Raw genomic sequence first — 24,867 nt, 5'->3', positions numbered from 1 at the left:
ATTAGCAGTGAATGAGTTGCGTTAAATACATTTCAGTCAGCCATCCTGTTTCACATTTGCTTATTTTAGTTGAATTTCAGCTGTCGTAAGCATGTGTTTTGGTTCGTTTGAAACATGCAGATCTGATAGACATTAGACAGAATAAGAAGTTATCATATTTAAAAGTTTCATGCTGTTATATGCATAGTCAACATGTGTGACTCGAAAACACAATTGAAGCACAGACAACCTGGGGTCAATCAGGTCAACAGACACAGCTTGTTAAACTATCATTTTCATCTCTGAGATCTGGCCTTGGACAGAATTTAGGACTTGGGGAAACTCCTTTATCACCGGAGTTATTTACGACTTGAAAACCCTTCACAGGAAGAGCTCATTAGCCAGGTTACACATTTATCAGTTCATGGAAAAGACAATGTTTTATTGCTTACAGCTGTTGGGGCTCAGAAAGTTCCAGGGGCCTGGTATTCTAATCAAGAAAACTATGTTTTACTAATGTATCACTTAAATTTTCAAATACTCTCAATAAATAGCTTGGCAGAGGGCTCCAGAATTCAAGTGTCTGTCATGAATGGCTATGTCTCCTGCCGGCAGTAAAAAACAGTCTTTCTGGGTCCGAGCCTTCGGCCACAGTGTCCGATCGAACATCTCTGCCAAGATCAAAATTGAATTGATATTGACAGTCAACTTTCCATCTTTTATTGATTCTACTATCTTTGTGACTGCTTTATTTCCTTTAGATGAGTTATAGCTTTGTTACAGCTTCAGCTATTGTGAAAGCACTATAAAAATCAATATGTATTTTACGTCTGACTGTTGTCATCAGAGGCAGCCTCTCTTGCAGCAGCCCCGTCGACCTGAACAAAATGAAGCCGAATCCGCCAGGCTAACACGACCAGTACACGGCGGTATGTTATTCTTAATGGAAAAAATGGGTTATGATGGGCACAGCAATGTTACAATCTGTTCAATTTTGTGATTTATTTATTTACTTTTAATTATTATTTTGCTAGATGTACAACAGACCGGTAGACTGGTGATGAAGAGGGTGTGCGTCCCAGAACTGGATTTGAGGTTTTCCGATGTGGCTGAGACCTTCAATGAGCTGCTAGAACGTTATGACACCATGGTTGGACACATTCGAAACCTGCAAAAAAGTTGCGGCTGCACACAGAATGATGATCTGACGATATCCGAATGTGTGGTGAAAATTAGAGAAGAACACAGTAAGTGGCTTTTGGGAAAGGTCAAATGAAGGCAAGAGTTTTCAATGTGTTTCAATCTTTTGTTCTTCAAGGAGACAAATGCAAAGTCTCACTCAGGATGAAAGGCTACGACTTCTCCCTATTTGTGGTTCACGTGGATTCAGACGACGCAGATAATGAGATTTGGTTTCCTCCTGCTCTGCGGTCCGCTCAAGAAGAGTTAAAGTGCACTTCTGAGAACACCAAGGCCGCCGTATCGAAAGGTGCCATCCTTCAAGAGCTAATTGGCTGGATACTCCGGAGCAAGGTTAACATTTCTGAACAGGTGAAGAGGGTTGCGGCAACCTACCAGGATCAGGGGAGACTTCATGAGAATCTGGAAAAGAACATGAAGGAGGTCATCAGGGCCAAGGAGTTGTCAGCGAAATACAGACAACACGCTGAAGAGGTCCTAACCGAGGCAGCTCAGATTGCAGGTGCTCCTCTGTAGTTATTTTACATTTTTAAACTGACTTCACCGACCCTCACATAAATCAGATGTTGTATCAGAGCAGTTCAGTGGTGCCTTGTGATACAACTAAAATCCTTATGGGGCTCCTGCGGAGCTTGCTGATGAGATCTTTTAAACGCGTGATGATGGGAATTTGACACCTGTGCCTTAAAGGACAACCAACGCCTCTGGACAAGTTGTGTCCATAATTTGTAAAATCACTTCAAATGACTTCTACTGAGCGCATTTTACAAAAATTCCACGGCATATAGCTATATTTTACGTTTTAAGACTCTGGCTGAATATTCAGGAAGTCTTGTTTTCGAGTTGATGATTCGTGACATGACGTCACGTAAGGAATGCCCCTGACTGAGAAAGCGACACAATGCATTTTGGGTACTTTGTTTCGTCTGAAAACTTCGTGTTGATCTGTGGTGATGGCGAAATTAGAAGGAAAACACATAACTAACGCGATGGTGAATCGTTGTGTGTTGCACCAAGACTACTATTTGATACTGGGTGACACAAATTCCAGGCAGACAAATCAGCCCATTTCCAATGGAGCTTGGGCGTCATCTTGTGCATTTTCTGGGACGCTACATTGGAGTCCAGACGCCTAAAAATGACACGGAAGGGCTTCTTTAATCGATTGCAAACATTTATGCTTTCCTCTCCAGAACTATTTGAATCATTTTCATAACTGGATGAGTAACAAGAAAGCATCTTCTCTGAATCTGAAGCCATTGTTTTGATTCTAGAGCAAGGCAGGACGTCCTGGCGTGACACCACGAACATGGGGGTGGGACCTTCTGAAACTGGCCACTTCCGGTTTTAAATTGAAGTACTTTTTAGACACTTTAAGTCATTTTTATTGGTGTTTTACATTTGACTAAAAATATCAGCCTGCGTGTTTTGGGTATTTTAGATGCTATGAAACGTTTTTCTGATCTCAGGAAACAAAAAAAATGGTGTCGGTTGTCCTTTAAAGTGATGAATATTTGACCACTAATGCTGAAACAACACATACAGACACATAGTATAACAATTCTAACAGGCATATGTGATTTAGCCTCGCCGAAGAATGACGTATATTAGTACCTTACTGAGAATCCTTTAGAGGGAGCTAATTCTTCGCTAATTTTTCTGTTAGTTCACCTGGGCCTCCCTCACTTGAATGAGCAGCACAACGTGTACTAAAAAACGAGGAAAAAAAGCGTTTTTAATTTGTTTGTTTTTATATAGCATGAATGATCTGATGAACAGTATTTCCTTTCATTGCAATGTGGAATAATGATTCAAGATACATTTTTTTGTTACAAACATGGTAAACAAACAAATACAATTTTTATCCAAGGCATCACTGTATTTACTAAGTGATAAACTGTCAGAATTAGACATTTCTTCATAACAATATTGCACGTTGTCACATTATATATATATTATAAACGAAACTCACTACAATACTATATTGAGTTATTTCATATTTTTGTACTTTTACTCATCAACGCGAGGGGGCAGGCGACATCCAAAATGTGTTTATTTCGACTACCTGGGTCAAGAGAAAATGTGTTATGTTTATTTTTATCACCCCGTGGTTAAATATAATCAGGCTCTAAAACTGCAGGCCTCAAATAAAGAGGACATGGCATGATGTTGAGGGAGTAGATCTTTTTCTGATTATTTAGGACACGGTCAACTGATTACGAATGTTTAATCTCCCAATTCTGTGAAAGCTTGTCCTCAAATCACCGTGTTCCATTTAATCTTGTATTATCTATTTATACGCCATTGTTCCAAAGTTCGTGCTCAAAATGAAATGCATCACACAACAGCGTTAAAATCGAATACATTATTTTCTGGAATTGAACGCACACTATTTTCTGTATGAAAATTATTACCCGACACTTATTCTACAAATTGAAGTGCAATATTCTTTCGAGTAATTCATTCAAAATACATTTGACAGATCACGCGTCAAGAGAAAGAGCGCGGCTGACTGCGACAACCTACCGTGATTGTGGAAATGATCAACGTAAGAATTTCATTGGCTTATAAATTCCGAGGGCGGGGCAAATATGACTTCTTCTTCGCCTCCCATTGGCCAACTCATCCTTTTCCTTTCGTTGAGTCTGAGAGCTCCCACTTAAAGATGGTTTGACTGAGGAAAGTAACCACGATGAAGGAGAGCGTCTGATGCATTACGGAAGCCAACCTAGATGTGGAGAAGTGATGCTCGTTTACTTCTTGTCGGAACTTTCAGGAGGTCACTCGCCAGAGCTTCACAACTAGCATGCCAGTAAGTAAATAACTTGTCCCGGTTTAGTTGTCATCGCGCCTGCGCCGAGCTAGCTAACTAGCTATACCTGTCAGCAATCGTGATGACAGTTCGAAGTCATTCAGTCAGATTAAGAGTGTGTGGCGGGTTGAGATTAATGTTTGCTGGCTCCTTGAACACCAACGGGGAACAAAATGATGCTGGCCGGGACACCGAGTAACATTTATAATGATCAGTCCTGTTTTCCAGCACAAATGCGAAATTTGGTATCGTGGAGTAATATGAGCCGCACCTATGCAATTACCATACAGTATAGAGATTGATCCCGTCCGGCATTAGAGAACTCGTGGTGTCATTTTACCACAGAAAAAGACTTTGCACCGGACTATTTTGAGATTGTTGTGTGGGTGTGTTCCCTTGCAGACAAACTACTCAGCGCGTTGGTAAAGCGTTGCCATATCTGTCCAAGCAAGCAGCATGTGATGCAGCTTTCAGTGGGACACTAATATGTGATTGTTCCCTAATGAATATTGTTTTTATCTATGACAATCTCAAAAGATATCTCAAAAGAAGTCCGGTAACCGGTGAGATTGGTCCTGATTTAAGCCACACAGGGGTTTTGATCATCATTTTATGTAGCTGTATGAGATGGATAAAATAGTAGACTCGTGATTTATGTGATCGATTGATTCCACCTCAATTTTCTGATACAAAATGCAAATGACACGGATCTGTTCATTACTTGGACTGATGCAAGAATTGGTTCACTCTAAATTCTTGTTTTTGTTTTAAAAATATTGTTATTGCATCAATTATTTTGAGGGCGGTCTTCCCACATATTTTCTTGCACATATACAAGGCTCAGTAGTTGTTTGTTTACATCCATCAATTGAACATGACAGAATTGCATGGCTCACCATTTCCAGATGTCCATATACTCGACAGTAAGTTTTCCAATGTGAGTTTTGGAAGCACATATTTTGCTTCACAATTTTCCAACATGCCGATAGTCATTACTTTAGCAACATGTACACCACGCTCTTAACATTGTTCAGTTCATTCAACCCCCAAACAACTTTTTTTTTTTGCAGTATGCTCAAGGCATCGGAAAAGTCATCACCCTGGAAGTGCTGACTATGCTTTTATAAAACAGCTCTGTTTGCAATCTTGTTGTTGGTGCAAGTGGTGCATTTATGAATGCGCTCAGGATTGTGGGCGCCCCAAAAAAATCACCCAAGCCTACTCTCAGTATAATACAGTGCATTCTTATCACATACTGTTGAATAAATACCTCAAGATGGTGAAAGAAGAAGGTTACGTTCCTCATCAAGTGTTTAATGCTGATGAAATCGGCCACTCCATTCCATCAAGCCATCAACGACCATCACAAAGGTAAATAAAATGACTTTATTATACTGTACAGTGTATTCATTTAATTATAATACCATGGCACATTTATTATACATAAAATAAGGTATTTTTGGGTAGTTTTAAGGCTTAGACATTTAGAAAGTAGAAAATTATGTTTTATGGTTTCCTATGGGAAATTAATTTTGGGGATACACACTTTTCACCTGACACACTCTGTCTGGGAACCAATTAAGTTCGTAAGCCAGGGTATCACTGGAGTGTGTATTGTCACACAGCAGCGTACAGTATACGCGGGTGAAATTATTTCTCGGAACTGCTAATAAATATATTTTTAACAGCCAATCTGGCGTCGAAGCTAGAAGAAAACATCGCACTGCTTGTCACGAAGCATGTGATGAATACTGTGAATTACCCAACCAAGGTTGTGTAATGTGCGGCATTTGAATTCACTGTGGAAGCAGGTTATTGGTTTTCGCTAAGAGCGCTGATGAAATGGGAAGACTCGTGGCGGCATTCCGAGCTATTTCTGACTAGAGCAGAAAATTGTCATGTTAACCTTGTATGCTCTGACTAATGAAGGAAAAGAGATGAGGGGGGAAGGGGGGGAACATGTTCTGCGATGATGCATCATTGGCTTCAGAGCGTAGGCTGGTAGAAGAGGTTTCCTGCCTCTTCGAGCACTCCGTCTATCTCCCATAACTGCAAAAAAAGAAAACCACAAGCTAAAAATGCATCGCTGTGTTGTTACTGCCTCATGCTTTTTCACTCATTCACTGTGTGCGAAAATGTGTCCACTCCAGTGCCAGGGTTTTTGTCATTTTCACTTGAATTCCAGGATCCACAGAATATTTGTGTTTTAGGACTACATAAACATTCACAGCGTTAGAAACCTTAGACTATCTTCTTTCATCAGGAAAAAAATGAATTAATTCCTAAGTTATATGGGTCTGGAGTTATCTGAGCATGAAATGGGGACAGCTGTACAAAATACAATATATACATATTGATTTATATAGCGCTTTAACAACAACTGAAGGTGTCACAAAGCGCTAGCATGGACAATATTTCCCTTGTGGAAGGGAAAAATATTGCCAGAGGTTTGACCAGCTCTTTATAATAATAATAATACATTTCATTTCTAAGCGCCTTTCAAACCTCTCAAGGTCACTTTACAGTCACAGGATCGGATTTTCTGTGGGTGAGCAGCGGCAGCCACTTGCGCCAGCGTTTACTCAACCCGGAAGTAACTCAAATAGATAGAAAGCTAGCTCGCTAGCTAACAGATAGCCAAGAGATAGACAGTTATCTACCTAGCTAGATAACATATAGCTAATAAATTCCGTTCCATAGCTAGCTAGCTAACCAGATAGCAAATGGATAGCTAGCTAGATAGCTAATAGATAGCAAATAGCCAGTCAGGTAGCTCGCTAATCGATAGCAAATAGATAGCCAGCTAGACAGTTAGCTACCTAGCTAGATAACCATATAGCTAATAAATAGCCCGCTCCATAGCTAGCTAGCTAACCAGATAGCTGATAGCAAATTGTTAGCAAATTGATAGCATATAGATTGCTAGCTAGATATCTAATAGATAGCAAATAGCTAGCTAGCTAGATTGCAAATAGCCAGGTAGCTCGCTAATCGATAGCAAATAAATAGCCAGCTAGGTATATAGCTGATAGCAAATGGTTATCAAATTGATAGCAAATAGATTGCTAGCTAGATATCTAATAGATATCAAATTGATAGCAATTAGCTAGCTAGCTAGATTGCAAATAGCCAGCCAGGTAGCTCGCTAATCGATAGCAAATAGATACCCAGCTAGGTACATAGCTGATAGCAAATGGTTAGCAAATTGATAGCAAATAGATTGCTAGCTAGATATCTAATAGAAAGCAAATAGCTAGCTAGCTAGATTGCAAATAGCCAGCCAGGTAGCTCGCTAATCGATAGCAAATAGATAGCCAGCTAGGTAGCTAGCTAATAGATAGCAAATAGATAGCCAGCTAGGTCTTTATTGACACCCCTACAAGAAAAATCAAAACTTGAACAAATTCGGGAATGGCGCTCCACGTCACAATTTTCAATTCCCGAATAAATTTGGGAATGGCAGCGAATGAGTTAATGGGTGAAACTGTCATCCAAATAGAAAATACTTCCTCAGTGGATTATCAATCCATAACACTTTTTTTCCCCCCGATACCATTTTGACTTTGAATATTCACCAATATAGAGGACTCATACATGGAGTGCTTTTGATCTGTAAAGTTTCTTTGAACAAGGCAAAAAATACATAAATAAATGTACCTGAATGTGCACTTAGAGGGAAGGGGAAAAACAAAATTAGCTTGAATACAAATTTCTTTCAAAACTTTCGGCCAGTGGTTTTTGCCGCTTTTTATCTTTTTGTGCTCATCTCATTTTAGCGCCCAGCCTGGCCTGTACCACAGGAAAAAGCAGCTTGGGCAGCTCTGCTACTCTTCCTACTGCCTGTTTCATTGTTTCCTTCTTTTTTTTTCTCTCGTGTTCCTCATTTTAAGCTTTCTGTCACTCTGCTCACCCGCGTTTCATAATGCGCGTGGGTCCTCTTTTTGAAAACACAAGCAATACATTCTCTATTATAAATCTCACCTACATAATAATAATAATACATTTCATTTCTAAGCACCTTTCAAAACTCTCAAGGACACTTTACAGTCACATCATTTGTTTTTGTGAGGGAGAGCAGTGGCAGCCATTCGCGCCAGCTTTCACTTTACCCGGATGTATTTATTTTTTCGCCACAGCAAAATGTAGCTTATAGTGTTCCGGCCATGCCATGTGTTCATTTACATGTGCGATGTTAAGGACAGAGACGTGGACAGCTTGTGAACTTGCTCACAGGAACAGGTTTGTTCAAGCGAGGCACTGAATAAACACTCTTACACACACACACTGATTACTTGACACATTCTTCCTCACTTCCTGGAAAGCTGATAATTTATCTCTAAACATTCTCAAGATCTGTCCAAAAAAAATCGTTACGATGTTGTCAGGTCTAATGCATTAATCCATTTGCCACGTGAAGCGGAGAACCTAATGAAATTCTTTTATTGACCCGTGCGTCTCCGTTTCAATTGCATAACGGATCCCCTGCGTGTGGTGGACGTTGCTTTTATCCATCGTCTCAGCATACATCCAATTATCTCGCTCTTTATTGCCTTTTGCGATTGATCTGTGCTCTGTTTGTGCCTCTCACCCACATGGATTGTGTTAGGTTTCCTTATCACTTTGGGTGTGGGATCACATTACCGTATTTTCCGGTGTATAAAGCGCACCCAAAAGCATTAATTTTCTTTTAAAGATGACCTTGTGGCTTATATGCTGGTGCGCCTTACAAGAAGTAATATTGAGCCACAACAGGTCTGGCAACGACTAAGCATCCATTTCCTCCTGTAGAAGAAGTGTGTACCGCCAGCCTCTACTGTAGCACGTTATAATGTGGTGCACCTTATACAGTGATACCTTAGCTTGCGAATTTAATTGGTTCCCAGACAGTGTGTAAGGCAAAAAGTGTGTATCCGAAAAAATAATTTCCCATAGGAAACCATTAAAATGAGGATAATCTGTTCCCAGGTCCCCATAAAACATAATTTTCTAATTTTGTAAGCCTTAAAACTACACAAAATATACCTTATTTTATGTATAATAAATGTGCTATGGTATTATAATTCACAAAATAAACTTAACTGTATAATAGTCGTTTTATTTACCTTTGTGATGGTCGTTGATGGCTTGATGGAATGGAGTGGCTGGTTTCATCAGCATTAAACACTTGATGAGACACGTAGCCTTCTTCATTCACCATCTTGAGGAATGATCCGTTGTAGGTGCTTTCTCTGCGATAATTTTATCTAGTTCCTCATCAATTGTGTTCTGTTTAGCTGGGTTGATAGCTTTTTGCATCAAGTGATGGCTTGTGCAGGTTGTTTGTGGAGCTTGATTGATGGGATATTTTAACCTTCCAGTCTACACTCTGCTTTTGAACTATCAAAGTTGAAACAAGTCCAAATTTCACTATTCTGTATCAATTTTCTCACAATGTCACTTTTGTTTTTTTCCCACTTTTGTTTTTTTGTTTCAAGCTCTGTCATCTCTTTTTCGTGTGTGTGTGTGTTTTCTCACACTCTCTCTCTCTGTTGTCTGCCTGTCTCTTTAATGTTAACCATAGCACGGATAATACAGTAAAAAACTTTTTCATTCATCGAAGGTGCGCCTTATAGTCCAGTGCGCCTTATATAATGGAAAAAGTTAGAAAATACAACATTTATTGGAGATGTGCGTTATACTCCGGTGCACCTTATGCAACAGAAAATACAGTACTTGGACCTGTTCACAATTCGCTTGGACTTGTTTGAAGTGTTGACATGTTTTTCGCACTGATTTGTGTCGTGATCGCTGTCGCGAAGCGCCAACACACTGCAAGATGACGAGAGGACAAATACATTGCCGATGACATAAATACTTGGCGTTATGTAATCTCCGGGTGGTTGAGTTTCTGTTTTTTGCTTGGGGCTGTCAGTAGTACATCAACGGAACAAGCAGTTTCCTTTTTTCTCTCTCTCTCTCTCTCTCTCTCTGCATGTATACACTGATTTGTTAGCCATCAATCATTGTTTTTTTTTCTTCATGTATTTCTTGTTTTTGTATGGAACAACACATTTAGCAAAAGGCATATTGCAAAGTGTGCACAGTGTCAAACAAAATGTGCAAAATGTGTTTTTCGTTTTTTAACTCTCATAAGTGTACATTTGGCATTGTTTTTCAGTACATTGTTACCGCACATTTTCTCAAGAATCATTATGGTCTTTCATTTTTTTAACTCATTCACTGCCATTCACAAATTTATTTGGGAATTGACGTAGAGCGCCATTCCCGAATTTGTTCGGGCTTTGTTTTTTTTTATTTTTGTTTATTTTTTATTTTCTCATGCTTGGGTGCCGATAAAGCGCTGGCCATGGCCTCTGGCACTGTTTCCTTCCTTCCATAAGGAGGCAGTATTTCCCTTTTTGTTCATGTTCCAGCTTCAGCTGTTGTTAAAGCGCTACATACACCAATATGTATGTATTGCATTGTTTTGGACAGCCACTTTCATTTCAAGCTCAGATAACTCCAGATCCATATTTTAGGAAATAACTCTTTTGTGTCTGATGAAAGAAGAGAGTCTAAGGTTTCTTGCACTGCATTGAATGTTAATGTAGTCCTAAAACTCAATATTCTGTTGGTAGGGGAATTTGAGTGACAATGACAAAAATGAGTTAATGAAAAAGTAACTGATTTCTTTATTTTCTCCGACTCTCAACTTTTCAAGCAGATATCCAATCTCGGCCCAAGATTTCAACACCTTCAATACATGTGACGAAACCCACTGCCACAATGTACTAATTCCACTAAATGCAGGCTGTCTCATCATCCGTCTCCTTTTAATGAGTCGCTGCAACTCTTCCTCCTGCTCCATTACCTCCCCCCTCAACCCATTTGTCATTCTCATCACTGGCACAGTCCAAAAATGGACACCTGGCTGCCTTTTAGAAGCCATGAACCAAAATAATGCCAAATAAAGCTCTTCACCCCGCAAAAGGAAAGCACAGCAGAGGAAATGGAGCATGGAGGGAAATCCAGATGTCATTTCAAACTAGAATATCTCGACTTATGCTTATTTGTTGTCCGTGTCGCTCTCCTGGGCTGAAGTCTTATTAGATTTTAGGACGTGTTGCTGAAGTATTGGAGTTAAAGTACTTTTATAGGCTCTCCCAAAAGATCTGTACTATTTACTTCCTCTGTTCTTGTTCTTTTAAGCAGCCTCAGTGAAAAGAAAAACACCAAAGATGGACTCTGCATTCCTCCTGCCTATTTATCCATGGCTGTTTAGTTGAACTACATTTGTTAGACATTTTCAAACGACAGCGCTTTTAACTCTTTCACTGCCAGATATGTGCAAAAATGCGTCCAGTCCAGTGCCAGGGTGTTTGTCATTTTCACTAAAATTGCAGGACCCAGAAAATATTGAGTTTTAGGACTACATAAACATGCAATGATTGTAAGAAACTTCAGACTCTCTTCTTTTATCAGAAAAAGAGTACATTCCTAAATGATATGGGTAAGGAGTTATATGAGCTTGAATTGAGGGTTGCTGTCTAAAATACAATGCAATACATACATACTGATTTATCTAGCACTTTAGCAACAGCTGAAGCTGGAACAAAGCGCTAACATGGACAAAAGGGAAATACCGCCCCCTTGTGGAAGGGAAAAAAATCATTGCCAGCGCTCGATCGGCACCCAAGCATGAAAAAAACAAAACCTGAACAACTTTGGGAATGGACTCCACGTCATATTTTCAATAGTTTGAATGTTTATGTGTCATTCCATACTATTTTTTTTTTTTCTTTCAAATGTTCCCGACATCGCATTCAGAATGTTCCAGAGGGGTGATGAAACACTGTCATCAAAATAGTCTGCAAATCTGTTTGGGTAATACTTTTTTTAAACATAATTGTACTTTGTTTTGTGTAGGTAGAGGCGACGCCTCTCCAGATGCAGGAACATGTTGGCAATGGACCAAGGAGTGGTGGAGGAATGGCTGTCAGAATATAAGGTACGCACGCTAAAGCGATATGAGATGGAGACTGTTTTAAAAAAATATGTTTTGCAAAATAATAATAATAATAATAATAATAATAATAATAAAATAATTTTAATCTTTATGCAGATTTTAAATGCATTCAAAGCCAAACTGATTTTAAACACGCCACCAACAAAAAAATCTCTAAATAAGAGATGAATTAATTTTAACTCATTCACTGCCAGACAATGTGCAAAAATGTGTCCACTCAAGTGCCAGGGTTTTTGTCATTTTCACTTAAATTGCAGGGCCTACAGAATATTGAGTTTTAAGCCGACATAAACATTCAATGCAGTGTTAGAAACCTCAGTCTCTCTTCTTTCATCAGGAAAAAATGAGTTAATTCCTGAATTATATGGGTCTGGAGTTATCTAAGCTTAAAATGGGGACAGCTGTACAAAATACAATACATCCGTATTGTGTCCACTGCAGTGCCAGGGTTTTTGTCATTTTCACTCAAATTGCAGGACCAACAGAATATAAGTTTTAGAAAAACATAAACATTCAATTCAGTGTAAGAAACCTTAGCCTCTTCTATCATCAAGAAAAAAGTTAATTCCTAAGTTATATGGGTCTCGAGTTATCTAAGCTTGAAATTGGAGCGGCTGTCCAAAATACATTATAAGACATGCATATTGATTTATATAGCGCTTTAACAACAATTGAAACATGGACAAAAGGACAAATCCTGCCCCTCGTGGAAATGAAAAACATTGCTAGAGAGGTCTGACCAGTGCTTTATCCTCATCACCCGCAATAAAAACCCAAACAAATTCAGGAACGGAGCTTAACGTCACACTTTTCAATTCCCAAATTAATTCGGGGATGGCAGCGAATGAGTTACAGTAAGTTAGTTTTGCGCTAACATGGGCGCTAACATGGGCCCTAACATGGGCGAATGTTGAAGACATGTCTCTCGCCCGGCAAATTCGTCTTTGTGTTTATTATGTTTGTTAAAGTCATTATAAGGACCTTGCATGCTGGGTCCGAAAGGACAGTAATTTTATCTGTGCTGTACGTCATGCATATTAGCATATTTGACAATAAAGTTGACTTTGACTTGAACCCTTCCCGCTGGTAGCGAGATGATCTCTTCAACACCGACAAACTTTGCTTCTTGCGTTTCAGACCTTGCCTGACAGCGCCGTGTCAGCCTATGCTGCATCGCTTAAAGACAAATGTGCCCTTGTGCCCGCACTCTACAAAGTCATCCGGGAGAATTACAGTGAGGTACGACCATACGCTTTCCAAATATAACCGCCGGTGATATTATTATTGTAACTTTTCATCATCCTCAGCTGCTGGAGCCGGTGTGTCACCAGTTATTTGAGTTTTACCGGAGCGGTGAGCCGCAGTTGCAGCGATTCACTCTGCAGTTCCTTCCGGAGCTCCTGTGGAGCCTTCTGTCTGTCAGCGCAGCCAGGGACCCGCACACCTCGGGTTGCATCGAGGCCTTGCTGCTGGGCATTTACAACCTGGTAGGGAAGAGGACGAATGGAGTGTGTGTGTCCGGTGCGCCTTATATGTGAAAAAGTTTGAAAATACACCATTCATTGGGGGTGCGCCTTATACTCTGATGCGGCTTATATATGCAACAACTTTGAAAACACACCATTAATTGGGGTGCGCCTTATATATGGGAAATGTTTGAAAATACACCATTCATTGGAGGTGCACCCTATACTCCGGTGCGCCTTATTATATATGGAAATAGTTTGAAAATACACCATTCATTGGGGGTGCACCTAATACTCTGGTGCGCCTTGTATATGGAAAGTTTGACAATACACCATTCATTGGGGGTGCGCCTTGTACTCCGGTACGCCTTATATATGCAACACGTTTGAAAATACACCATTCATTGGGGGTGCACCCTATACTCTGGTGCGCCTTATTATAAATGGAAATAGTTTGAAAATACACCATTCATTAGGGGTGCACCTTATATATGGGAAATGTTTGAAAATACACCATTCATTGGGGGGTGCGCCTGGTACTCCGGTATGCCTTATATATGCAACAAGTTTGAAAATACACCATTCATTGGGGGTGCACCCTATACTCCGGTGCACCTTATGTTTGGAAAAGGTTTGAAAATACACCATTCATTAGGGGTTAACCTTATATATGGAAAATGTTTGAAAACACACCATTCATTGGGGGTGCGCCTTCTACTCCGGTGCGCCTTCTATGTGTAAAAAGTTCGAAAATACACCATTCAATCGGGGTGCACCTTATACTCCGGTGCACCTTATGTTTGGAAAAGGTTTGAAAATACACCATTCATTGAAGTTGCGCCTTATACTCGAATGTGCCTTATATATGCAACAAGTTTGAAAACACACCATTCATTGGGGGTGGGCCTTATACACCAGAAAATACGGTCGTCTCAATGGCGACATTATAATGATGATGTTGTGCATGTTCGCCACTGTCACTTTCTTCCTGTCTGCATAGCAGAATAGGTCATGTGTCACCCTGCACCCGTTGCTCCTTATAATTGATCTGACATTAACAAGCACTCAGTGGGGGTTGGGGAAAGGGGCACACACACCCCGAGGTGTCTTGCTGTGGATTTCCACACGACACGACACGACACACAGAAAAAAGAAATGCCAGCCCTCACACAAACACCCACACATGTTCAGGGTCAGTTTTTTGTGGAATATAAGCTTTTACCCGCATAAAAAGTTGTTGTTTTTTGTCCCTACAGTACCTACAGATGTACTTTATTTTCTTGTCTTTCCTCCCCCACCAGGAAATAGTTGATAAAGATGGCCAGAGTAAAGTATTATCTTTCACCGTTCCATCGCTCTCCAAACCCTCGGTTTACCACGAGGTAAAACAAAATTCAACCCCTCCTCCGTACCCCGATGAAAGGTTCACCCTAAAAATGTCCGCTATTGATCTTTTAGCCCTCTGCCATTGGCTCCATGGCCCTGACAGAAGGGGCCCTTGCCAATCATGGCTTGAGCAGGGTGGTGTACAGCGGGCCACTCCTTCAGAGGGAAAACTTTACTGCACAAAACAGGTGACGAAAACGTTGAGTCATTCCATAAATTGGTTGTTAGCATGCTTAACTCATTCACTGCCAGACCATGTGCCAAAAATGTCTCCATTCCAGTGCCAGGGTTTTTGTCATTTTTCACTCAAATTGTAGGACCCTCAGAATATTGACTTTTAGGACTACATCAACATTCCATGTAGCGTAAGAACCTTAGACACGAAAACCTGACTACCTTTTAACAGAATAATAATAATTAATAATATATTTAATTTATAAATGCCTTTCAAAACTCTCAAGGTCACTTTACAGTCACAGTTTATGTTTTTCTGTGGGTGAGCAGCGGCAGCCACACGCGCCAGCGTTCACTCAATCCGGAAGTAACTCAAATAAATAGAAAGCTAGCTAGCTAATAGATAGCTATTAGATGCTATAAAGCTAATAGATAGCCAGCTATATAGCTACATAGCTAATAGTTGTATAAAGTTCATCCTGTCTACTTGATATCTAATTTAAAACAGATTCTTTTCTTACAGACAGTGTATTTTAGGCGTTTAATTACCTGACATGTTTGGGCGTATACTTCCACCTTTGTCAGATTTTGGACACTGGCGAAGGCGGAAGTATACGCCGAAACATGTCAGGTAATTAAACACCTAAAATACACTGTCTGTAAGAAAAGAATCTGTTTTAAATTACATAGCTAATAGATAGGTAGCTCATAGATAGGAAGTTAGATGGAGAGCTAGATGGATAATAGATAGCTGGATAGCTAGATAAATAAAAACAAGTGAAGAGAGGAAAAAAGACTAGTCAAGAGAAAAGACAAAAAAAAAGCTAAATGGGATGAAAGAAAGTTGTGCCAAGGAGCAAAAAAAAGGCATATTTGAACAGCGTGACAAAATGGCCGCCGTGGATAGAAAGGACGATTTTCAAAGTCATGAATCCAGAAGTTATTTAAAATTAGTCGACAGCTCGAATTGAACACACAGTGTATGGAAATGTTTTATTTATTATTGTTTTTTCTCTCTCCCCCCCTCCCCCCACCAGATTTGAGGTTTTGACCTTCCTGTTGCTGTGCTACAACGCTGCTCTCAGTTACATGAGCTCCACTTCCCTCCAGTCGCTTTGCCAGATTAGCTCCAGGTTCTTACTTCTCATTCGGACATCACACAAGTGCTTGTGCAACTTCCCTGTTCCATCGATTCAACTTCTCGTATTTTGTTGGTTATCCTCCAGAGTGTGTATCTGCGGTTACCCGCGGCAACAGATACGACGCTATAAAGGTATCAGCACACGGATGACGGTCACGTCAGAGTTCCTGGTTCAACTTCTCACCGGGATACACTATGCATGGTGAGTCTTCACACATGCCTGCATGACTTTGATATAATTCCAAATTTGTTTTGGGACAGTTTTTTGCTCTTTTTTGCTCATTCGCTGCCAGACATGTGCAAAAATGTGTCCACTTCAGTGCCAGGGTTTTTGTCATTGTCACTTGAATTCCTGGACCCACAGAATATTGTGTTTTAAGGACTACATTAACATTCAATGCAGTGCAAGAAACCTTAGACTCTATTCTTTCATCATGGGAAAAAAGGGTTAATTCCTAAATTATATGGATCTGGAGTTATATATTGCTTGAAATGAGGGCAGCTGTCCAAAATCCAATGGACGATACATATTGGTTTATATAGGGCTTTAACAACAGCTGAAGCTGGAACAAAGGGCTAACATGGGGCAAAAAAGGAAATGTTGCCCCCTTGCGGAAGCGGGAAAAAAAAAATTGCCAGAGGTCTGATCCGTGCTTTATCGACACCCAAGCATGAAACCACAAAATCTGAACAAATTCAGAATTGGCGCATATTTTCAATTCCCGAATAAATTCGTGACTGGCAGTGAATGTGTTAATTTAGTATTGTATTGTTATTTCAAGTCACGTGATTCATTCCCTTCATCAATTCATCCATAGGTGCAACGGGGAAGCAGAACTGGGATCCAAAGCCTTGGACGACGTCCTCTATCGGGCCCAGCTGGAATTATTCCCCGAAGCCTTGTTGGTGAGTGGCGTCATAAATAGCCCCCTGCTATTTGCAAACGCACGTGAAGCCGAAGCACATGCTCACTCGTTAGATTAGCTTCGTCCGCGACGCACTGTGACTGTATTGTGTGTTTCGGACTGCGAACCGTGCGTAATCCCACTAGATTATTTACATGCTTTGCACTCTGCTCTGTTTAGCTGTAATCCTCGCAAAGGGGGAAGCAGATTGAACATAAACCTACAGTATTATTACACCGGTTAATGTGCATTCCTGCACAATGATAATAAAATAAAAATAAAGGAAAACATGTGATTTATAGCCATGTTATATTCATGGTCCTGTGTTAAACAAAGCTCTAGTTTTTGCGCCAAATTGACATTGACACCAAATCAAGGGTCCTGCACATACATGCCCCCCCCCTCACACCCCACTTTGAACAAAAGCCACATTGTGACTTGCTTCCACTCCGTTCAGTGTCAAATTCAAGAATTTCGATAGAGTGCAAAGACCCGTAAATGCTCTTAACTTGGTGGCCTCTTAAGGTTTTAAATTTCATCTTGTGCATAATTCTGAGAGCGGGAAGAAGAAAAGGAAAAAGGGGGGGGATTACGGTGCCAATCTTATTTAGTTTCGTCACATGGATGAAAAGGTTTCTTCAGCCGTCATCTGTACTTCTTTGAAGGTGTTTCGCTCCTCATCCGAGAAGCTTCGCCAGCGAACTAAAATTTGCTGGCAGCTCTGGCCCTTTATACAGTATATATCTCGAATGTCTAGTTCTAGTCACATGTTTAGCATGTTCAAAAAACTGATCAAAGGGTTGTCAATCATGCTTTTGTTATGGTTGGCAAGGGACGCACATTTTATTTGTTATTCATCTCTGCCCACATTATTTTTCCTTACTATATTTTGTCGGCAAAAATCGCCAATACAGTAAAGTCTCGTTATATCGATATCGGATATATCGATAGTCCCGGTTATATCGATACTATTTCTATGCACGCACGGAGAAAATTACATGCAAACAGGGTCGGATATATCGATAGTCCCGGTTATATCGATATTTTTTCGGACTCCCTTGAATATCGATATAACGAGACTTTACTGTATTTCATGCTAATGTTTATATTTTATTCCGCTATTTTATTTGATTGTATTTTTTTTCAATCAGGCAGCACTTATCTAACACAGAATTCTGTGAGTAACAATTAAATCAAGAGTGTAATAGAAAATTCGACAAGTTTGATAAAAATCCCGATAATGGTGGAACACCATGAAAATGGATGACTACTGGCTAAAAATGACTGCACGGATCTTGACCAAGACCTTCTTTATCCTCATCCGTCAGGTGGGTAACGCCATCAAGTCGACGCAACAGGGCGCAGCTCTAAAAAGCAACACCAAGGAAGGCGCACGAAGTATCCAGGTGGAGATCACACCCACTGCATCCAGGATCTCGCGAAACGCTGTCACTTCGCTCTCGATAAGAGGACACCGCTGGAAACGACACGGTGAGCAACTAGATGCGCTGTTGACGTGAAATTTAAATCCCGAAGGAATAACCTTGCGAGACAAGAAGCGAGTCCGATATGCCGAAATAAGCAAGCGATTTAAGAGCTCCCTCATTTCACTGTCAAGTGTTTTCACTCATCACCCCTTTTTTGGCTCCTATACCATTTTTCATTTGTCACGACACTTTAAAATTTACCATATTTTCCGGTGTGAAAGGCGCACCCAAAAGCCTTGATTTTCTTCTCAAGATAACCCTGTGTCTAATACGCAGGTGCACCTTATATGTGAAGTAATCTTGAGCCACAGCAGGTCTCACAACTACTTTCTGCAGCCACTGACTCCATTTCCCCCACGTAGAAGTGGTGCGTAACTCATACTGTACAGCCTTATAATGTGGTGTGCCATATATCTCGTATATATTTATATATTATATTTGGAAAACTTTTGTTATTGATTGAAGGTGCGCCTTATATATGGAAAAAGTTTTAAAATACATCATTCATTGGGAGTTCACCCTATACTCCGGTGCACCTTATATATGGAAAAAGTTTGAAATTACACCATTTATTGGGGGTGCGCCTTATATTCCAGTGCACCTTATACATGCAAAAAATTGAAAATACACCATTTATTGGAGGTGCGCCTTATACTCCAGTGCACCTTATATTTGGAAACAGTATGAAAATATACCATTCATTGTGGGTGCACCTTATATATGCACAAAGTTTGAAAATGCACCATTCATTGGGGGTGCGCCCTATACTCCGGTGCACCTTATACATGCAAAAAAAAATTGAAAATAAACCATTTATTGGGGGTGAGCCTTATACTTCAGTGCGCCTTATATATGGAAAAAGTTTGAAAATGCACCATTCATTGGGGTGCACCCTATACTCCGGTGCACCTTATATATGGAAAAGGTTTGAAAATACATAATTCATTGGGGGTGCGCCTTATACACCAGTACACCTTATATATGGAAAAAGTTTGAAAATGCACCATTCATTGGGGTGCACCCTATACTCCGGTGCACCTTATATATGGAAAAGGTTTGAAAATACATAATTAATTGGGGGTGCGTCTTATACTCCGGTGCGCCTTATACGCTGGAAAATACGGTAAACTTATTTTAAAAGATGGTCGTTCCTTTTGCAGTAGAACCCCCTTTTTTCTTATATTCTGTAAAATAAAAAAAACTAAACATCACCAAATTCGACACTAAAGCGGGGGTGTAGGATGTTAGGTTTTGGTATATAAAATCATGATAAAACTCAAGTCATTCTTTCTTTCCAATGGATTCTGGAAAGATTCCATCTCCACGGCATATGTTTAAATCATCTGTTGTGTTATTATATTTTTTGTGTCTGCTTTTTTGGTGCCGTATTAATTACTTTTTGTCTTTTTTTTTTTCTCATGGTCGTGTGTGCCTGCGCACATTACCTTTTTTTTTCCTTCCACGTGTGTGCATGATGTGGTTGTTTGTGCGCATGTGTGTGTTGTTGAAAATCGGGCCCCCACACGACCCCCTCCCAGAGTCCCAAGAGGTGAATGTAGACAGTGAGACCACGCTGGGGGGCGTGGTCATCCCCGATATCAGTGTGACGGGCGTGAGCAGCGAACGAATGCCCAACGGAGACTCCCTACGACCGCGATCGGACGGCCGCGCCCACCCGGATGGCGAAACTTTGGGAGGTGCCCCCGAGGTCAGCCCGGACCCCCGAAGTCACGAATCCAGCCTGCGGGGGCAGGAGGTCAGGAGGCAGAAGTCTGTGAGGCGAATGGTGGAAAATGAGAGTTCGGGGTCAGCCTCCGTAGGGAGGAGTCAGCACTAAGCCCCTCCTCCCCCCCCCCCCCATTTGCCCCACTGCTGGGGTAACCTAGGTAACCGTCTGTGGGAGGGGGGGGGGTTGTCTGAAAATTTCCCTCTTTTTAACCACATTTCCCCACCCTACTTATTGACACTAGGGCTGAACAATTCCTTGATTTCAAATCTGTCACCGGTGATCATTTGGGGGCGTGTCCTATTTCCATTCCTCTGCACCAAATTTTCCAAACTGTTCAGCCCTAACTTACCGTCTACTCATCTTCCGTCAGTCCAACCGCTTTGACTCACTCTGCCCCCCCCCCCCCCTGTGGCTCGGATTTCCTCACATTTTCCTGCCAACTTTCCTTGGATTCGTGACATCACAAAACTGATCACAGATGTGTGTGTGTGTGTGTGTGCGTGCGTGGGTGTGTGTGTGGGTGATGGACAGCAAAATATTTCCATGCTTTCACCAAATTTTTAATGACTCCTTGACAGCCGTCCTGGGTTGCGCCTCGATGCTAATTTTCCAATTAGATATTAGCTGGGTGAAGATATGCCGGTCTTAATTTCAAGCCAGTGTCAAATCAAACATTTTTATGACTACAGTGATACCTTGGCTTACTTTAATGCTGATGAAACAGACCACTTCATTCCATCAACGACCATCACAATGGTAAATAAAACGACTTTATTATACAGTACAGTTTATTTCTTTGATTATAATACAATAGCATATTTATTATATGTAAAATAAGGTATATTTTGTGTAGTTTTAAGGCTTAGAAAATTAGAAAGTAGAAAATTATGTATTGTGGGGACCTGGGAACGGATTATTCTCATTTTAATGGTTTCCTATGGGAAATTAATTTTTGGGATACACACTTTTCGCCTTACACACTCTGTCTGGGAACCAATTAAGTTCGTAAGCCAAGGTATCACTGTATTTAATATTTGATTTCATCCTAGCGTTGGATACAAGAACATCAGCCTGCATTTCTATTCACCAGCTTTTCAATATTGTTCTTTCTCCAACTTAAAAAGTTAAGATACCAAAGTATGTGCAAATAGATATTTTTTGGAACATTGAACGAAAATTGAACGTCTTTTCGAATGCAATTGTTGTCTTGTTGTCTTTACTTTCCCTTTGTTGTGTTTTCTGGACCTCTGATCTCAACACTGTCCTTCCTTGTCTTCTTTTTGGGGGACTTAACCTCTGTCTCCCCTGCCCAAAAAAAATTAATTGTTTAACTCAACTAACCTTTTGTTGGGATTGGAAGTGTGATAAATAGTCTTGACAGCAGGTTGCAAGAAGTCATCTGTCAAGCTGTTTGTTATGGACTTTTCTCGCCACCTGCTGGAAGATAATCAAAATACAACTTTTGTCATGCAGCCCGTGACTTGCTGGAATTACTAATTACTAATTAATATTATAAAAGGAATTAATATTATTATTTAGGAATGAACTTTTTTCTGTTGAAAGAAGAGTCTAATGTTTCTCACGCTGTATTGAATGTTTATGTAGGCCTAAAACTCAATATTCTGTGGCTCCTGAAATTTGAGTGACAATGACAAAATCCCTGGCACTGGAGTGGGCATACTTATCCTGTGACTGTAAAGTGAGTTTTGAAAGGCGCTTAAAAATAAAATGTATTGAGTTTAGAAAGGCACTTATAAATGAAATATATTATTATTATTATTATTATTATTATTATTGGACATTGTCTGGCAGTGAATGAGTTAGGAATAAAAGCAAAAAAATAAAAATAACAAAACAAAATAAATCCTCTAAGAAATGAATGAATGGATACAAAAAATTAATAAATACATAAATAATTATGCAAACAAATAAATAGTTCAATGAATAAGATTTAAAAAAATACACCTAAAAATAAATGAATGAATGGATAAATGAATGAATAAATACATAAACAGATACATAAATTCATAAATAATTGTGTGAACAAATAAATAGTTCATTAAATAAGAAAACAAAAAATAAATTCATCCCAAAATAAATTAATGAATGGATAAATAAATAAACCAATAAATTAATATGAATGGGGAAAAATGGGAATTTGAGTGAACGCTGGCGCGTGTGGCTGCTTTACACTCCTGTGACTGTAAAGTGTCCTTGAAAGTTTTGAAAGGCGCTGAGAAAGGAAATGTATTATTATTATTGTTCTTCTTCTTGTTGTTCTTATTATTATTATTATTATTATTAATAATCACTATATAAGTAATAATAATTATTATTATTATAAATTATTATTGTTGTGTCATGATGATCATTTTGTGTTACTTCCGGGTTGAGTGAACACAGGCGCGTGTGGCTGCCGCTGCTCACCTGCAGAAAAACCCGATCCTGTGACCTTAAGAGTTTTGAAAGGCGCTTAGAAATTAAATGTATTATTATAATGTGTGATTATCACTTTTGATACGGAAGTTGTAAACAAACTGTCACGGGCTGAATGACCAATACGTTGTCTTATTTCCTTGCTTATCGCTTGTAGGTTAATTATCTTTGCTTGTCTGTATTTCTGTCGTTTGGCTCCCACAGACGCAGTGGATCTGGGTTCCCCGGATGAGCTGATGGACATCTCCGAAGCGGATGAAGTTCTCTGGCCAGGCGGTACGGCGCCCGACACCACCCCCCCGCCCACCATTACCATCAGCAACAGCGTCACCACGTTAAACCTCGGCGCCAAAGCCATGAAAATGTGTCGTCTGGGCGGGCGGGGTAGTAAGGAAAAGGAGACCGGCCCCACGCTCCTTCCCGGCCGGGCGTCCGGCGAGAGCGTCGAAGCGTCCGTCAAGCGTCTGGCGCTCACTTCCAGCCAATCGGTGCCCAAAGCGGGAGCTCTCAGCAACTTGACGCGCACCGCCAGCGCCGTGTTCTCTCGCTCTTTTGAGCAGGTCGCCGCCGGTAATGCCCCGCCTTCCGGTCCCCACACACCGCCACGGAAGCTGGCCTTTATTCCTGCAGCCTCCAGGAGGAAGGAACGGGCTATTTAAACCACGCGCAGCGTTCGCCGAGCATCAGCGTGCATCTCGGGTCGGACCTTTAAAATCTTTTTTTTTTTTATTATATTTTTTTTGTTTTCTATGATGAACATTTTGGATCTGATCCTGTGATTCTTCACCAGTAACCTGGAACTGTAAGCCATGACAACCACAAGGGACCACAAACATTGTGTTTTTCTCTCTCCGATGCTCTACTGTGGCGTTCTTTCGGTCAAAGTCATCCTTCAGGTACCCTTTTTTTGACTCCTTTCGTTGTCCACCGTTGCGAACAAATTCCAAGTCTGGTGACATTGGATACATTTGAAGCTCGTCACCAAACTCCGCGTTCATAAATATTTGGAAATGATTTCAAGTGTTGCCTTCGTATGTATTTTCCACACCATCACCTTTATCTTCCCCAACAGTTTATGGTGATCTAGATATTGTCCGTATGGTTGGGGTGTGTGTAGTTTTGAAAATCTTCCTTTTTTTTTAATTTAAGCATACAGGCTGTTGATTGAATGAAGGTATAAATACTGTCTGTGTAAGCTCTCAGTCGTACAGGAGTGGTTCATCGATGTAAAGGTTTCTTCAGCCGTCATGTGTACTTCTTTGAAGGTGTCGGATGTTTCGCTCCTCATCCGAGAAGCTTCGTCAGTGAACTAAATTTTGCTGGTAGCTCTGGCCACATATATATATATATATATATATATATATATAAATTTGCTGGTAGCTGTGGCCATATATAGTTTTTATATATGGCCAGAGCTTCCAGCAAGATTTATTTCGCTGACTAAGCTTCTCGGATGAGGAGCGAAACATCCGACACCTTCAAAGAAGTACACATGACGGCTGAAGAAACCTTTTCATCATATAGTATGAATGCGGTCCCAGTTTAAAAAAAAAAAGACAATGCTTCAATTAGTTTTTAAAGATTGCTCCTTATCAGAGAGCATCACAAACCTTCCCTTCATTTTCTGGACAAATATATTAAACCTAAAAATGGTGGTTTGTTTACTCTTAAGTCCAGGAAGTGATATGCTAGTTTTTTGGTGGGAAAAATATCCACATTCTTCCATCTCAAGTAGCAAGGGGAAGAAAAAAAATTCTGAACATATACAATCAGTATTGTTGTTCTGATGAGCAATAACAAAGTGAACACCCTCCTTTCCCGAAAAAAAAAAGAGAATAAACTTCTAAATATTGAATATGCAGGTAACATCCAACTTACGACCAGCTCGACTTTTGACCACCTGTACTTACGACCACGACCTCCAGACTCTATTTTTAAAATTTTAATTCTACGCCTGGCACCGCGACAGTCATTTAGCCTCCGAGTCTCTATTGAACATTTTGAATGCATTTTCGACATACGACCATTTTGACTTACAACCGTTTGGTCGGAACGGAACTCTGTCGTAAGTCGGATGTTACCTGTATATACGTTTTAACTTGTGAGTTAGAGGGCTACAGAGTATTGAGTTTTGCACTTGAGAATCT

The 24,867-nt window shown here is 40.3% G+C and overlaps 2 protein-coding genes across 4 annotated transcripts in view; both read left to right on the top strand.

Moving 5' to 3' along the window:
* Positions 1 to 3,988, top strand: part of LOC148882948 (uncharacterized) — a 38,218-nt gene extending 34,230 nt beyond the window's left edge. For 2 of the 3 annotated variants that reach the window (XM_089023680.1, XM_089023681.1), the window contains exons 2-4: positions 827 to 908; positions 1,014 to 1,226; positions 1,298 to 2,795. In XM_089023680.1, coding sequence (XP_088879806.1) covers positions 827 to 908; positions 1,014 to 1,226; positions 1,298 to 1,695 — 693 coding nt within the window. In that variant the 3' untranslated portion in view covers positions 1,696 to 2,795. Of the gene's footprint in view, positions 1 to 826; positions 909 to 1,013; positions 1,227 to 1,297; positions 2,796 to 3,661 lie in introns of those variants that run through there. The other variant, XM_089023678.1, reaches the window with a different exon arrangement.
* A 1,282-nt stretch (positions 3,989 to 5,270) lies between these two features.
* hycc1 (hyccin PI4KA lipid kinase complex subunit 1) lies at positions 5,271 to 24,064 on the top strand. The gene is given in 13 exon segments (XM_089023676.1): positions 5,271 to 5,362; positions 11,897 to 11,978; positions 13,134 to 13,235; positions 13,304 to 13,483; positions 14,764 to 14,844; positions 14,921 to 15,036; positions 16,060 to 16,155; positions 16,249 to 16,365; positions 16,982 to 17,069; positions 18,397 to 18,559; positions 20,094 to 20,441; positions 22,925 to 23,307; positions 23,310 to 24,064. Coding segments are annotated over 12 exon segments (1,848 nt in total). The 5' UTR covers positions 5,271 to 5,362; positions 11,897 to 11,927; the 3' UTR covers positions 23,433 to 24,064.
* The last annotated feature ends 803 nt before the right edge of the window (positions 24,065 to 24,867 follow it).

This window comes from Hippocampus bargibanti, linkage group LG20 (genome assembly GCF_051943395.1).
Source record: "Hippocampus bargibanti isolate YZ-2025 linkage group LG20, ASM5194339v1, whole genome shotgun sequence".
In the NCBI taxonomy this organism is placed as follows: domain Eukaryota; kingdom Metazoa; phylum Chordata; class Actinopteri; order Syngnathiformes; family Syngnathidae; genus Hippocampus; species Hippocampus bargibanti.
This window is presented reverse-complemented; position numbering and strand designations above follow the sequence as displayed.